Below are 13,410 nucleotides of genomic sequence, written 5' to 3'. Positions count from 1 at the left end.
ACACACACACACACACACACACACACACACACACACACACACACACACACACACACACGGCAGTCTGCACAGACACTTCTCCAAGGAAGATAGATGGATAGCAAATAATCATATCTAAAGATGTTCTACATCATTAATCATTAGGGAAATGCAAAATTAAAACACGAGATATCATACACATGTATTAGAATGCCTATCATACCAGGTGTCCAGGATGTGGAAGAACTGGAACACTCATACACTGATGGGGGGTGGGGGGATGTAAAATGTTACATCCACTTTGGAAAACAGTTTAACAGTTTCTTTGAAAGTTAAACTACTACTATGGACTCAGCCATTCTAATCCTAGGTACTTCCAAGAGAAAATTAAGTGTATGCTCATAGAAAGACTTGTACACGAATACTCATAGTAGCTTTATTTGTAACAGCCCAAAGCTGGAAACAACCCAAACGTCACCCAACAGGTGAAGATAAATTATGGTTACATCCATACAATGGAATGCTGCTCAGCAAAAAAAAAATATATATATATATATATATATATAATTACTATTATGCTGGGTGAAAGAAGCCCAGTCAAAAAGAGTGTTATATGACTCCACTTATATAAAATTGTAGAAAATGAAAACTATAATGACAGAAAGCAGATCAGTGATTGCTTGGTAAGTGGAAGGAGAATGGCAGGCAATAAGGATTAGAAAGGGAAAATTGGGGGGACAATGGATATGTTCACTATCTTAATTGTGACAGGGCTGCATTATGACTTTCATTGGCCCTAGACACTTTGACCTTCCTGGGACTCTCCATAAAAAATAATGTTTAAATGTTAAAAATCTTTTCTGGGCTTCCCTGGTGGCGCAGTGGTTGAGAGTCCGCCTGCCAAGGCAGGGGATGCGGGTTCGTGCCCCAGTTTGGGAAGATCCCACATGCCGCGGAGCGGCTGGGCCCGTGAGCCATGGCCGCTGAGCCTGCGCGTCCGGAGCCTGTGCTCCGCGGCGGGAGAGGCCACAACAGTGAGAGGCCCGCATACCGCAAAAAAAAAAAAAATCTTTTCTTTAAAATGTATATGTATTAATATAGTTCATTTATATATAACATATAATATATAACTGAATATAATATACTATTATATATAATATGACTTAAATATATAATTTATTAATATATTTTACAGCTGCATTGGTATAAAGATGAAGGTATTAATATTATATAAAATCATTTGTAAAATTTCATTATTTTGAATTTAAATGATTTTTTAAATAAAATTAAGGCATTTTGGATTTAAAATAAGTTGAAATCTTTTTGTAGGTGTATGCCTACTGTGCCTAATGGGCAAGTTGGCTCCCCATTGTGAGGATGATTTCATAGAGTGATACATTTGCCAAAACTTAACCTGTACATTTTCAATATGTCCAATTTACTGTATGTCAGTTATGCCCTAATACAGCTGTTAACATTTGTTTTAATATTTCTCAGGAAAAAATAAACATGTATTTGAAGTCTGTTCTGGATACTCATACAAATACATATTTTTAAGTTTCTTATTAAAATTTTTGTATGAAACTAAAATATGTATTCACAACATTCAATAATTTGGGGATGGACCTCAGGTACAGTGTTAATCTCAATTCATTGCCCTCGATCCACATGGATGGGTGCAAGACTCTTCTCTTGCTTCATTTATTTTTGTCTTAATTTATTACTTTCTTTTATCCCTATTCCCTACTTTCACCCCCTCTCTAATGTGTTTGATATGTATTTTGAATTTGTATGTATGCTTGTAGACTGTGTAGTTGTTTTGTGTGTAATTGTTTCCTAATTTTGCGTATGTTCTTCACTCAGCATTGTGACTTTGGGTTCTACCCAAGTTTCTGTGTGTACATTTACTCCTTTGCTTCTGACTGCTGTAAATAATTTCATAGTGCGCACCCACCCATTTTACTTTTCTTTCCCCCATTATAGATGCTAGGTTGTTACCCACCAAGATATGACAAACAATGCCATCATACATTTTATTAAACAAATATTTATAGAGTACCTACTAAGTTCCAGGTACTGTTCTAACCTCCAAGGATTCATTAACTACAAAAAAAGACTGAACCAAATCCCTGCCCACATGTAGTTTACATTCTAGTGGGTGAGGCAAATGATAACAAGATAAAATATATGATAAGTTTGGTTGGTTTTTTTTTTTGCGGTACGCGGGCCTCTCACTGTTGCGGCCTCTCTCGCTGCGGAGCACAGGCTCCGGACGCGCAAGCTCCGTGGCCATGGCTCACGGGCCCAGTCGTTCCGCGGCATGTGGGGTCTTCCCAGACCGCAGCACGAACTCGTGTCCCCCGTATCGGCAGGCGGACTCTCAACCACTGTGCCACCAGGGAAGCCCTCTTTTTCTTTTTTTTTTATAATCTTTATCGGAGTATAATTGCTTCACAATACTGTGTTAGTTTCTGTTGTACAACAAAGTGAATCAGCCATATGCATACATATATCCACATATCCCCTCCCTCTTGAGCCTCCCTCCCACCCTCCCTATCCCACCTCTCTAGGTCATCACAAAGCACCGAGCTGATCTCCCTGTGCTATGCTGCTGCCTCCCACTAGCTATTTTATATTTAGTATATACGTCGATGCTACTCTCACTTCGCCCCAGCTTCCCCCTCCCCCGCCCCCCATGTCCTCAAGTCCATTCTCTATGTCTACGTCTTTATTCCTGCCCTGCCACTAGGTTCATCAGTACCACTTTTTTTCTTTTTTACCTTCCATATATATGTGTTAGCATACGGTATTTGTTTTTCTCTTTCTGACTTACTTCACTCTGTATGACAGACTCTAGGTCCATCCACCTCACTACAAATAACTCAACTTCGTTTCTTTTTATGGCTGAGTAACATTCCATTGTATATATGTGTCACATCTTCTTTATCCATTCATCTGTCGATGGACATTTAGGTTGCTTCCATGTCCTGGCTATTGTAAATAGAGCTGCAATTAACATTGTGGTACATGACTCTTTTTGAATTATGGTATTCTCAGGGTGTATGCCCAGTAGTGGGATTGCTGGGTCATATGATAGTTCTATTTTTAGTTTTTTAAGGAACCACCATACTGTTCTCCATAGTGGTTGTATCAATTTACAGTGCAGGAGGGTCCCCTTTTTACCACACCCTTTCCAGCATTTATTGTTTCTAGATTTTTTTGATAATGGCCATTTTGATTGGTGTGAGGTGATACCTCATTGGAGTTTCGAGTTGCATTTCTCTAATAACTAGTGATGTTGAGCATCTTTTCATGTGCCTCTTGGCATCTGTATGTCTTCTTTGGTGAAATGTCTATTTAGGTCTTCCATCCATTTTTTAATTGGGCTTTTTTTTTTTTTGATATTGAGCTCAATGAGCTGTTTGTATATTTTGGAGATTAATCCTTTGTCTGTTGTTTCATTTGCAAATATTTTCTCCCATTCTGAGGGTTGTCTTCTTGTCTTGTTTATAGTTTCCTTTGCTGTGCAAAAGCTTTTAAGTTTCATTAGGTCCCATTTTTGTTTTTATTTTCACTACTCTAGGGGGCTGGTCAAAAAGATCTTGCTGTGATTTATGTCATAGAGTGTTCTTCCTATGTTTCCTTCTAAGAGCTTTAGAGTGTCTGGTTTTACATTTAGGTCTTTAATCCATTTGGAGTTTATTTTTATGTTAGGTAGTGTTCTAATTTCATTCTTTTACATGTAGCTGTCCAGTTTTCCCAGCACCACTTATTAAAGAGGCTGTTTTTTCTCCATTGTTCTTGCCTCCTTTGTCATAAATTAAGACCACATGTTTCTTTGAGGACCAGGCAAAACTGTTACAGCTTGGCTGGGAAGTTCTGATTCATGCGCCATATTCACCAGACACTGCACCTTTGGATGTCCATTTATTTCAGTCCTTACAAAATTCTTTTAATAGGGCTTCCCTGGTGGTGCAGTGGTTGAGAGTCCGCCTGCCGATGCAGGAGACACGGGTTCGTGCCCCAGTCTGGGAAGATCCCACTGGGCCCGTGAGCCATGGCCAATGAGCCTGCGTGTCCGGAGCCTGTACTCCGCAACGGGAAAGGCCACAACAGTGAGAGGCCCGCGTACCGCAAAAATTAAAAAAAAATTCTTTTAATAGAAAAAATTTCAATTCCCTGGAAGACTGTAAAAGGCACTTGGAACAGTTCTTTGCTCAAAAAGATAAAAAATTTGGCGAGGATGGAATTATGAAGTTGCCTGAAAAATGGCAGAAGGTAGTGGAACAAAATGGTGTATACATTGATCAATAAAGTTCTTGGTGAAAATAAAAACTTTTTGGCCAACCCAGTACTTTGTCAAAAGTTCAGAAACAGCAGAAGTAAAACCAATGAATCACTGAAGTAGTAAAAGTTTATTGTGCACACAACAAAAAGAAAGTTCACAAACCAGGCGCACTCACTCCAAACGTGGAGGAAAACTCAGGGGTATAGAGTCGTCCCTCCATATCTGTGGGGGATTGGTTCCACGACCTCTACTCATACACCAAAATCCTTGAACGCTGAAGTCCCTTATATAAAATGGTGTAGTATTTGCCTCTAACCTACTAAGGTCCTCCCATTTACTTTAATTAATCTCTAGATTACTTATGATAACTAATACAATGTAAATGCTATGTAAATAGCTGTAAATACAATATAAATTCCATGTAAATAGTTGCTGGCTTGCGAGAAATTCAAGTTTTGCTTTTTAGAACTTTCTGAAATTTTTTTCCCAAATATTTTTGATTCTTGGTTGGTTGAGCCCAAGAATGTGGAAGCCAGGAATAGGAAGGGCCAACTGTATTGTTACAAAGCAGCTTGTATTAGTCAGGAGGCAGTGACTGCTTATTATTCACAGTGATTGGTTACAATATTAGAATTTTCTTAAGTGATAGGGAATTGGTTAGTGGTTACCTCATATCAATTTTGGCGAAGAGTTTAAGTTGTGCCTATGACTTCCAGAGGCATGAGCAAGAAGTGACCAAGGTCAAATTAGTCTCCCTTGCTTTGCAAAATAAGCTAAATTAAGGTTTGCTGTATGACTAAACTGGTTTTGTCTGCTCAGGGAATTTTCAAAGCCAGTCTTCATTTGTTTTTTGTTTTAATGATTTTTCTCCCCTTCCAGTTTTATTGAGATATAATTGACATACAGCACAGTGTAAGTTTAAGGTGTACAACATAATGATTTGACTTATATACATCATGAAATGATTACCGTAATTAGTGAACATCCATTACCTCATATAGATACAAAATAAGATAACATTAAAAAAATTTTTTCCCTTGTGATGAGAACTCTTAGAATTTACTCTTAAATAAGTTTGATATATAACATACAGCAGTGTTAATTACATTTATCATATTGTACATTATGTCCCTAGTACTTATTTAACTAATAACTGGAAGTTTGTACCTTTTGACCACCTTCATCCAATTCTGCTTCTCCCCAGACCTTGCCTCTGGTAACCATAAATCTGATCTCTTTTTCTATTAGTATGTTTGTTTGTTTTTGAGGTATATTTGATCTATACAAAACTATGTTAGTTCCTGATGCACAGCATAGTGATTCGATATTTCTATACATTTCAAAATGATTACCATCTATCACCATACAAAGATATTACATTATTATTGGCTATATTCCCCACACAGTATATTTCATACTCCTAACTCATTTACTTTGTAACTGGAAGTTTGCACCACTTAACTTCCCTCACCTATTTCTCTCCTCTCCCACCCCTCCCCTCTGGCAACCACCTGTTTGTTCTCTGTATTAACTTTCTTAGTGTGTGGATTTATTTTTATTACTTTTATATATCACCTATTCAAAAACTATCAAATGTTTTTAAGATGAAAAAAAATACCATTAAGACTAAATAGAAACGAGAAGTGTATGTGACCTAACTTTAAGTGAAAATGTCAGTGGACATTTTTCTGGAGGGGGCAGACGAATTCAAACATGGTAAAAAAAAAAAAGACGTAGTATGAGAAAAGAGCAATCTAGTTAGGCAAAGACGAGATTATAAGTTTTCATTACAAAAACAAAGAAGATATGGACACATTAACTAAACAATAAAAACGCGAATATCTCCAAAAATTAATTCGTCGCGTGATTTCGCCTTCTTACTCCTGGGGGCGTCCAGGCTGCACCTAACCCCTCCTTCCTCGTTTTCCGCAGACTCCGAGCGCCAACAACTGGGCAGCGCGCGAGTCAACCGAGACGCCCAGGGGTCCCCAGACACACCTGAAATCCGGGCTCCTGAGAGACCGTCTCCGGGTCACGAACCCTACACAAAGGCCACCTTCGGCTTAACTGTACAACCCGAGAAACCTGTTTCAAGGCCGGAAATCTGAGGCCTAGAGAAAAGGCGCCTCAGGGTTTCCCGTAAGTCTGAGAAGGCCGATTGGCCGCAGCCCTCGTACGTCCCCGCCCCCTGCCCGCCGTCACGCCCGCGGGCGGCCCCGCCCCCGCTCCTCCCAGTGCAACCGCAGCGGGGAGCCTTCCCGAAAGTCAGGCCTGAGTCAGGACCGGAAACCTGGGAAGTGTTGATCGGTTCCCGACAATGGGAGCAACGTGACACGATACCGGCCACACATCGGTGGGAGGGAAGTGGAGCACAGCGCAGGCAGCCTCCTGTTGGCGTCCCCACTTCGGCCCCAGGAGCTGGAAATGACCGGGCCTTGTCATTGCTCCGAGGAGAGTGGCGATCCCATAGATCTGAACACTTCATAGTCATGTGCGTGTTCCAGCCGGGTGTGTTCCCGTTCTCCCCAGCCCCTCCATCTCCACCTAATCCCAATTATAGGTGTGCTATTTAAAAGTGTTCCTGTGGACGTATTAACCAGGAAAATTCTGGTTCAACAGAGTTCAGCAGTTCTCTAATTAAATAGCTTTCGGAGTTTTTAACGTGCTAATATACACTTTCTAATCATAACGTGCTAGTTATACACTTTCTAATCATAATGACTAACATTTGTTTTACATTTACTTTGTATCACAGTAGTTTACAATGTCAATCATTTTAACAATCTTATGAGATAATCATCAAAATGTTACAGATGAGGAAATAAAGTTGTAAAGACATATGCCTGAGTTCCCATTCTAGTGATGGATTTTGACGCAAACCCAGGTCATTTGTACTGATTGTCCACAAATCCCTTTTTAAATCAGAGCATCACTTGAGACCAGGCCTATAAAGAGTGTACTTTGTCTTGGAGTCCTTGGAGGGAGCAGCTGTGAGGTCCAAGTCAAACAAGAGAATGTGAGCCCCAGCCCTACCATGGAAGAGGTGAATTGCCTGGTTTCTGACAACAAGGTGAGGCAGTAGGGAAACTGCAGGAAACTGAGGTTGGGGTGCCAGCAGTACTTCTTGCTACCTTAAACACAGCTGCTCCTGCCTACACCCCTTGCAGAACACTCCCAAATATTCTAATGAAACCCTGAAGGTGGGGCTAGTGCTGGAAGGGACTCTGAGCCTCCCACTCCTGAGGAATGGATTAAAAAAACAAAATAAAACAAACAAAAAACCCCTAAGAGTAGGAGGTGAGAACTTGACCCACCATCTCGTCTAATACAGTCACACTGGGAGTTGCTGGTGGGGGGTGGAGGAGAGAGGAATATATTCTGAATAGATTTAACTCCCATCTCCTTCCAAGGGAAGACACCTAGACTAGAACAAATGTCTTTTGTAGAAGTCTGGGAATGAGTCAAAACAGCTTATTGGGCAGAGACTTTGCAGCTAGAGGCAAATGAATGGGATGGGTCAATGGACTTGAGCAATTAATGTCAGGATTGCAAAAGGCCCAACAGAAATAGCTGCAACTTAGCACATGGCACCCAGGGACAAGGCCAGCCCAACACATCTGAGAGCAGTAAGGTGCCAGCTGCCAGCCACAGGGTTGCCTCCCTTTTCTGCTACCTCTAGGTCATGGTAGGTCCACTTTCACCTAGATGCCACCTTGAGGAGAATAAGAGAGTGTTCTCGTTATCTACTGCTGTGTAACAAACGACTCCAGAGTCAAGAATTTGGAAAGGGTATGTTGGGGACAGTTTGTTTCTGCTTAAAATCTCTGGGACTTCAGCTGGGAAGACTTGGAGGGCAGAGGTGACTTGACGGCTGGGGGCTGGAATCATCTGGAGCTGCTCATTCAAATGTCTGGATGTTATGCTGGCTGTCGGCTGGGATCTCAGCTGAGGCTGTCAGCAGCAGCACCTACAAGTGGACTCGCCATGAGGTCTCTCTGCTTCCTCAGATCCAAGGTGGCTGGACTCCAAGATGTGGTATCCCAAGAGGACCAAGCAGAAGCTGTCACCTTTGGCTCTGCGTCACTTCCACCTTAGTCATAGGCCCACCCAAATTCAAGAGGAGAGAATACAGACTCCTCAGTGGAAGTGTCAGCATCACGTTTAAGAGCATGTGGTATCGAATATCTAGCTGCAACCCTGTTGAAAAATTAAGAGGAATGATGAAAGACCAAGCATCTTCCTATAGGGACTGAGTTAACCCCCAAATACCATGTTTTGTTATCTATTTCTGTATAACCGCCTCAAAATTTAGTGCCTTAAAATAACAATTTATTATTTCTATGGTTCTGTCGGTTGGCAGGGGCTCAGATGGGAATTTGGCTGGAACTAGAATGATCAAGATAGCCTTAGGCCTTTCTCCACATGGCCTTTATCTCTGACAAAGTAACTGGTCTTCTTACATGGCACAGACTAGCAAGAGGGAATGTTCCCAACCAAGGCGGGCAGAAGCTACAGATCTGTTAAGTCTCCACCCTGGAACTTACATATCAGCAGTGCCCAGATTCGTAGAGAGCGGAAATAGACTCTACCTCTTGTAGGGTAATTGTCCAGGTCACATTTCAAAACAACTTACGGGGTGGGACATATTGTTGTCATCTTTGGAAACACAATCACCACCACAACTTAAACAAGAAAAAACTTAGAGATCTTTAACTGGGCAGTTAAATTTCCCCCCATTTCTCCACATCTTGTAGGATAGAGGCTTAAGAACAGGTTGGATCAATTATAAAATAGGCTACATTTTTTCCCATGCATATCTGAATGTAATGAGTAAACTGTGAGCCACTACTTATGTCAAAATATTGGTCTGCACTAGAAAGAGTCTTAGTCTTAAGACGTAAAACTGGAGAACAAATGTGAATCGGAATGGGAAATAGGAAGATTAATTTTGGTTTTGGACCTACATCTGTCCATCATTTGAGTGCGTGCTGTGACTTAACAAACACCCAAGATGGGCCAAATGATCAACTGAGACTTTTAAGGCTAGCTCACCTGTTCTACATTTTCCTTTGCTCTCATCCTGGTTCAATCTACCATCACCCCTCACCTAAACAACTGCAGAAGGCTCCTAATCAGTTTCAGTGCATCCATAGTTGTCATCTTCCAATCCATTCTCCATTTACGTATCTTCAAGATACATATTTAAACACTTAATACTAAGAATATCCTTTAATACCAAAAAAATTATATAACTTTATTGTTAGGGATTTTGCTATAATATCTTTAGATCCTTAAAGCTGGAAAGAAACTTAGAGACCAACACTTTCATTTTAAGGATGAGGAAACTGAATCCCATAGAAGCTAAACAAGTTGCGCAAAGGCATACTGGTTAGTAATTGGCGTAAGATGGAACATGACTTCCTAATCTAGTGATCTCTTTACTCATCACATTACCTTTCAAGTAAAGAGGGAAAACATATAATAATAATAATACCTTATATTTTTATAACCCATATTTATACTTTTAAAAAATCTGATTTATCTTTACAACAATCCTGTGAAGTGGCAGGGTAGATGCTATTACCTTTAATTTGTAAAATTAAGACAATGAAATAGCAACTTGGTGACCTGTCCAAGGCCATATCTAGTTGGTAATAGAATTGGACCTAAGAATCAAAGTCTTCAGGCTACTCTTTCAAGGTTTTAAACTTCTTTTCCTTTTTTAAAAAATATTTTTATTACAAAAGAAATACGTGCTTATTATAACCAATCAACACATAAATGTACAATGAAAACTTCTTAAGCAAGAATAACCAAACAAATGGAGAAGCCATACAGGAAAAGACATATTTAACTATCTTTTAAAGGAAATTAAAACAAAAGACACCCTAAATAAAGTAAAAAAAAAAAAAAAAAAACTAGAAACATGCTCTGAGAAATAATCCCAACACATATGACTGAAAAAGTGTATCTCTAACACACACAAAGAGTGCCTACAAATTGATAAGAAAAAGAAACAAACTAATAGAAAAGTGAGTAAAGGATATGAATAGGCAATTCATAAAAAAGAAATTCAATGTAGCCAATAAACATATGAAAAGGTGCTAGTAGTCAAAAAACCAAAAATTAAAAGAATAATATATCATTTTCACTCATCAGATTGATAAAAAGAAAAAGAGTAATAATATTCAGGGACTAAAAGGATGGGAGAAAACAGCACTTTTGTATCTTGCTGGTGGGAATATAAATTACTGTGTTTTTTAAAAAGTAAGCTGGCAATATATACTAAAAATAAGAATACATGTTCACTTTTGTCCAGCAACTCTACTTTTAAGAATCTAGCCTACTGAAATAAAACCATCAGTATAGAAGGCCAAATGTATAAAGATGTTTATTACAATATTGTGGTAGCAAAAAGTGGAAATATCTTGAATGCCCATTAACAGGGGAATGACTGAATAAATGTCTCCACTATGGAATATTAGGCAACTGTTTAAGAAAATGAGATAAATTTATATATACTTTGTGGTTCTATTTTATTGATTCCTTTTGACTATTGAGCCGCTGAACCTACTTCCTATGTTTGGGGGATCCCCACCCAACCACCGCTGCCTCTGCCTTGTAAGATACAGCTTTCCTCCCATCATAAAATGCCAGCTATTCACTTTTCTAGCCTCCGTTGCAGCTAGAAAATCTGCAGATTAGACCACCAGTCCCACATCTTGAATTGGAAACAGGTGAGGGGAAGAAGCAGGGAAGGCAGTGAATGAAGCCTGGTGAGGGGTATGGCAACAGGGGCAGCTTCAGCCAGTTTCTAGAGGTGGTAGTCATCACAGTGACTCAAATAGTAGCACCCAATGTCCAGAACGTAGGACTGGCTACATGATTTGTGGGAGCCAGTGCAAAATAAAAATGTGGGGCCGCTTGTTCAAAAATTATTAAGTATTTCAAGACAGGAACAACAGACAAACCCAGGTCACAGCCTTTCTCAGTGCAGGGCCCTATGGGACTGCATAGGTCGTATGCCCATGGAGCCAGGGCAGAGGGCAGAGTAAGTCAGATATGCAAGCCGCAGTGTTCGTGCCCAGTGGCAGTGGCAGCTCAGGGTACTAATTCGTCAGGACTAACAGGAATAACTTAAAATCCAAGTCTAATTCTCTATCTTCCTAGAAATCGTATGAACTACCCAATGTCCTTTAATAAGTTATTTTTCCGCTGAATTAGCCAGAGTTGATTTGTATTTCTTTTAGCTGAGGACTCTGATACCTCAGTGATACATTAAATGAAAAAGGCCAGTTGCAGAGTAATGTGTATAGTACAAGAAAACAATCTGAAAGGATGCATAACAAGTGCTGACGATTATTTAGTTTCAGAAACAGTTCCTTGACATAATTTCTCCCACTTCTTCTAGTAATGTAATTTTTAGTTGGGCATATAACCTCTCAGAATAAAAACTGTATTTTTCCTAGCCTGCTATATTTGCAGCGAGCTATGGTCAGTGACTAAGTTCAGGCCAATGAGATGAAAATGGAAATACCTTTGTGTGACAGCTTCAAGTATCATTCCTTAAAAGACAGCTGCTGAGCTTCCCTAGTGGCGCAGTGGATGAGAGTCCACCTGCCGATGCAGGGGACACGTGTTCGTGTCCCGGTCCGGGTGAGCTCATGGCCGCTGAGCCTGCGCGTCCGGAGCCTGTGCTCAGCAACGGAAGAGGCCACAACAGTGAGAGGCCCGCGTACCGCAAAATAAATAAATAAATAAATAAATAAAAGACAGCTGCTGCGTGCCCTTTGGAACTACTGCCATCTTGGATTATGAGAATCAGGGTTCCACCCTTGGGATGGAGCTGGAAGGAATCTAAGACCCTGAGGTCCTCAAGCAGCAGAGCTCCTCTAACAACCCAGGACTGCATACCTCTGGACATTTTCATGGGAGCAAAATAAATCTCTCTATATTTTTAAGGTACTTATTTTAAATTTTCTGTCACTTGCAGCCAAATCTACTTTAACTAGAATAGTTTTTTCCCCAAGGAAGATGAGGTTGGAATGCTGGGGGGTGGTGGAGGGGGAGTCTTTGCATATCTCTGTTTGATTTGTTTGATTTTCTACAATGTGAATATATTCCTTCTATAATTTAAAAAAAAAAAATCCCTGAAATTGTGGCCAGAAGACCTAGAGTCTAATTACAGCTCCAGTATTAACTGGTTACGGCCTTAGGCAAATCATTAAGTTTCTCAATTTAAAAATTTTTCCAAATGAGAGAAAGTAATTCAAATATTCTCTTAAAGTAGTTGAAAGAGACAAAAGCAATATTCTGTATTACATGTAAAGTTTTGCAAAATTTCAGCTAAGAAAATTCCTTGAGATGCTCCATGAAAAATTAGTCCAGTGGTCAAATAAGTTGAGGAAATGGTGTATATTATATCCCCTTTCCACTATAGAAGAGTTTTAATGTACGCTTGGAAGTTAAACATCTGAGACTTCCCACAGGAGAAACTTGTTTTGTTTCACTTATCCAATCAGATTAAATGAGGGCTCGAGATTTCAGATTTTAGGGTCTGGACTTTCAGGAACAGGTCAGTTTGGGAGTTTGAAAACTGGTTCTGCAACTTACTGGCTGTGCATCTTGGACAAATTATTTAACCTTCCTATGTTTTAGTTTTCTCATATATAAAATGTACTAATATTATTCTCATTTTACAAGGGGCTATTGCAAAAATAAGTTTAAAAACTTTGGCTTTACTTTAATTGCTCAAAAAATTTTGATAATTGTGAGAATAAAAACTCTGATCTAGACTTTTTAGGAAATTACTGAGTCTGTGCCTTATTTCTGACAAACAAAGAAGGAGAGGGTAAAATTTGGGAGTGGTCTGAGGCAATATGTTCTCAGAGAAGAGGTGTGAATGATGATTGAGTGATTTCTGTATGTAACAAGGAGGGACACAGAACTCTGGAGAGCTCTGGTGTTCCTCTTGGTACTTGTTAAAATGAGACATGAGCTCTTATCCTAGCATCATCGGTACCTATTTTCATTACTTGGCAGTCTTCAGTGAAGTTCACATTACACAACACTTAAAAAAATTTTTTTTTTCTTACTGTGGTAAAATACATATAAAATTTACCATCTTAACCCTTTTTAAGTGT

The 13,410-nt window shown here is 39.7% G+C and overlaps 1 protein-coding gene and 1 long non-coding RNA gene across 2 annotated transcripts in view; one reads left to right on the top strand and one right to left on the bottom strand.

Moving 5' to 3' along the window:
* The first annotated feature begins 5,937 nt into the window (after positions 1–5,937).
* The window catches only part of CFAP126 (cilia and flagella associated protein 126), a 28,164-nt gene continuing 20,691 nt past the window's right edge, over positions 5,938–13,410 (top strand). Inside the window, exons 1-3 of the mRNA XM_027095161.1 lie at positions 5,938–5,983; positions 6,200–6,362; positions 6,592–6,713. Of these exons, the coding sequence (XP_026950962.1) occupies positions 5,938–5,983; positions 6,200–6,362; positions 6,592–6,713 (331 nt within the window). The remainder of the gene's footprint in view (positions 5,984–6,199; positions 6,363–6,591; positions 6,714–13,410) is intronic.
* On the bottom strand, positions 6,990–11,951 carry LOC113614088 (uncharacterized). Its single transcript, XR_003430448.1, has 2 exons — positions 8,812–11,951; positions 6,990–8,464 (listed from the first exon to the last, which is right to left on the bottom strand). It is a non-coding gene; the product is annotated as an uncharacterized LOC113614088 (long non-coding RNA).

This window comes from Aethalodelphis obliquidens, unplaced genomic scaffold (assembly GCF_003676395.1).
Source record: "Aethalodelphis obliquidens isolate GAN/ISIS:26980383/991018 unplaced genomic scaffold, ASM367639v1 scaffold90, whole genome shotgun sequence".
In the NCBI taxonomy this organism is placed as follows: Eukaryota; Metazoa; Chordata; class Mammalia; order Artiodactyla; family Delphinidae; genus Aethalodelphis; species Aethalodelphis obliquidens.
This window is presented reverse-complemented; position numbering and strand designations above follow the sequence as displayed.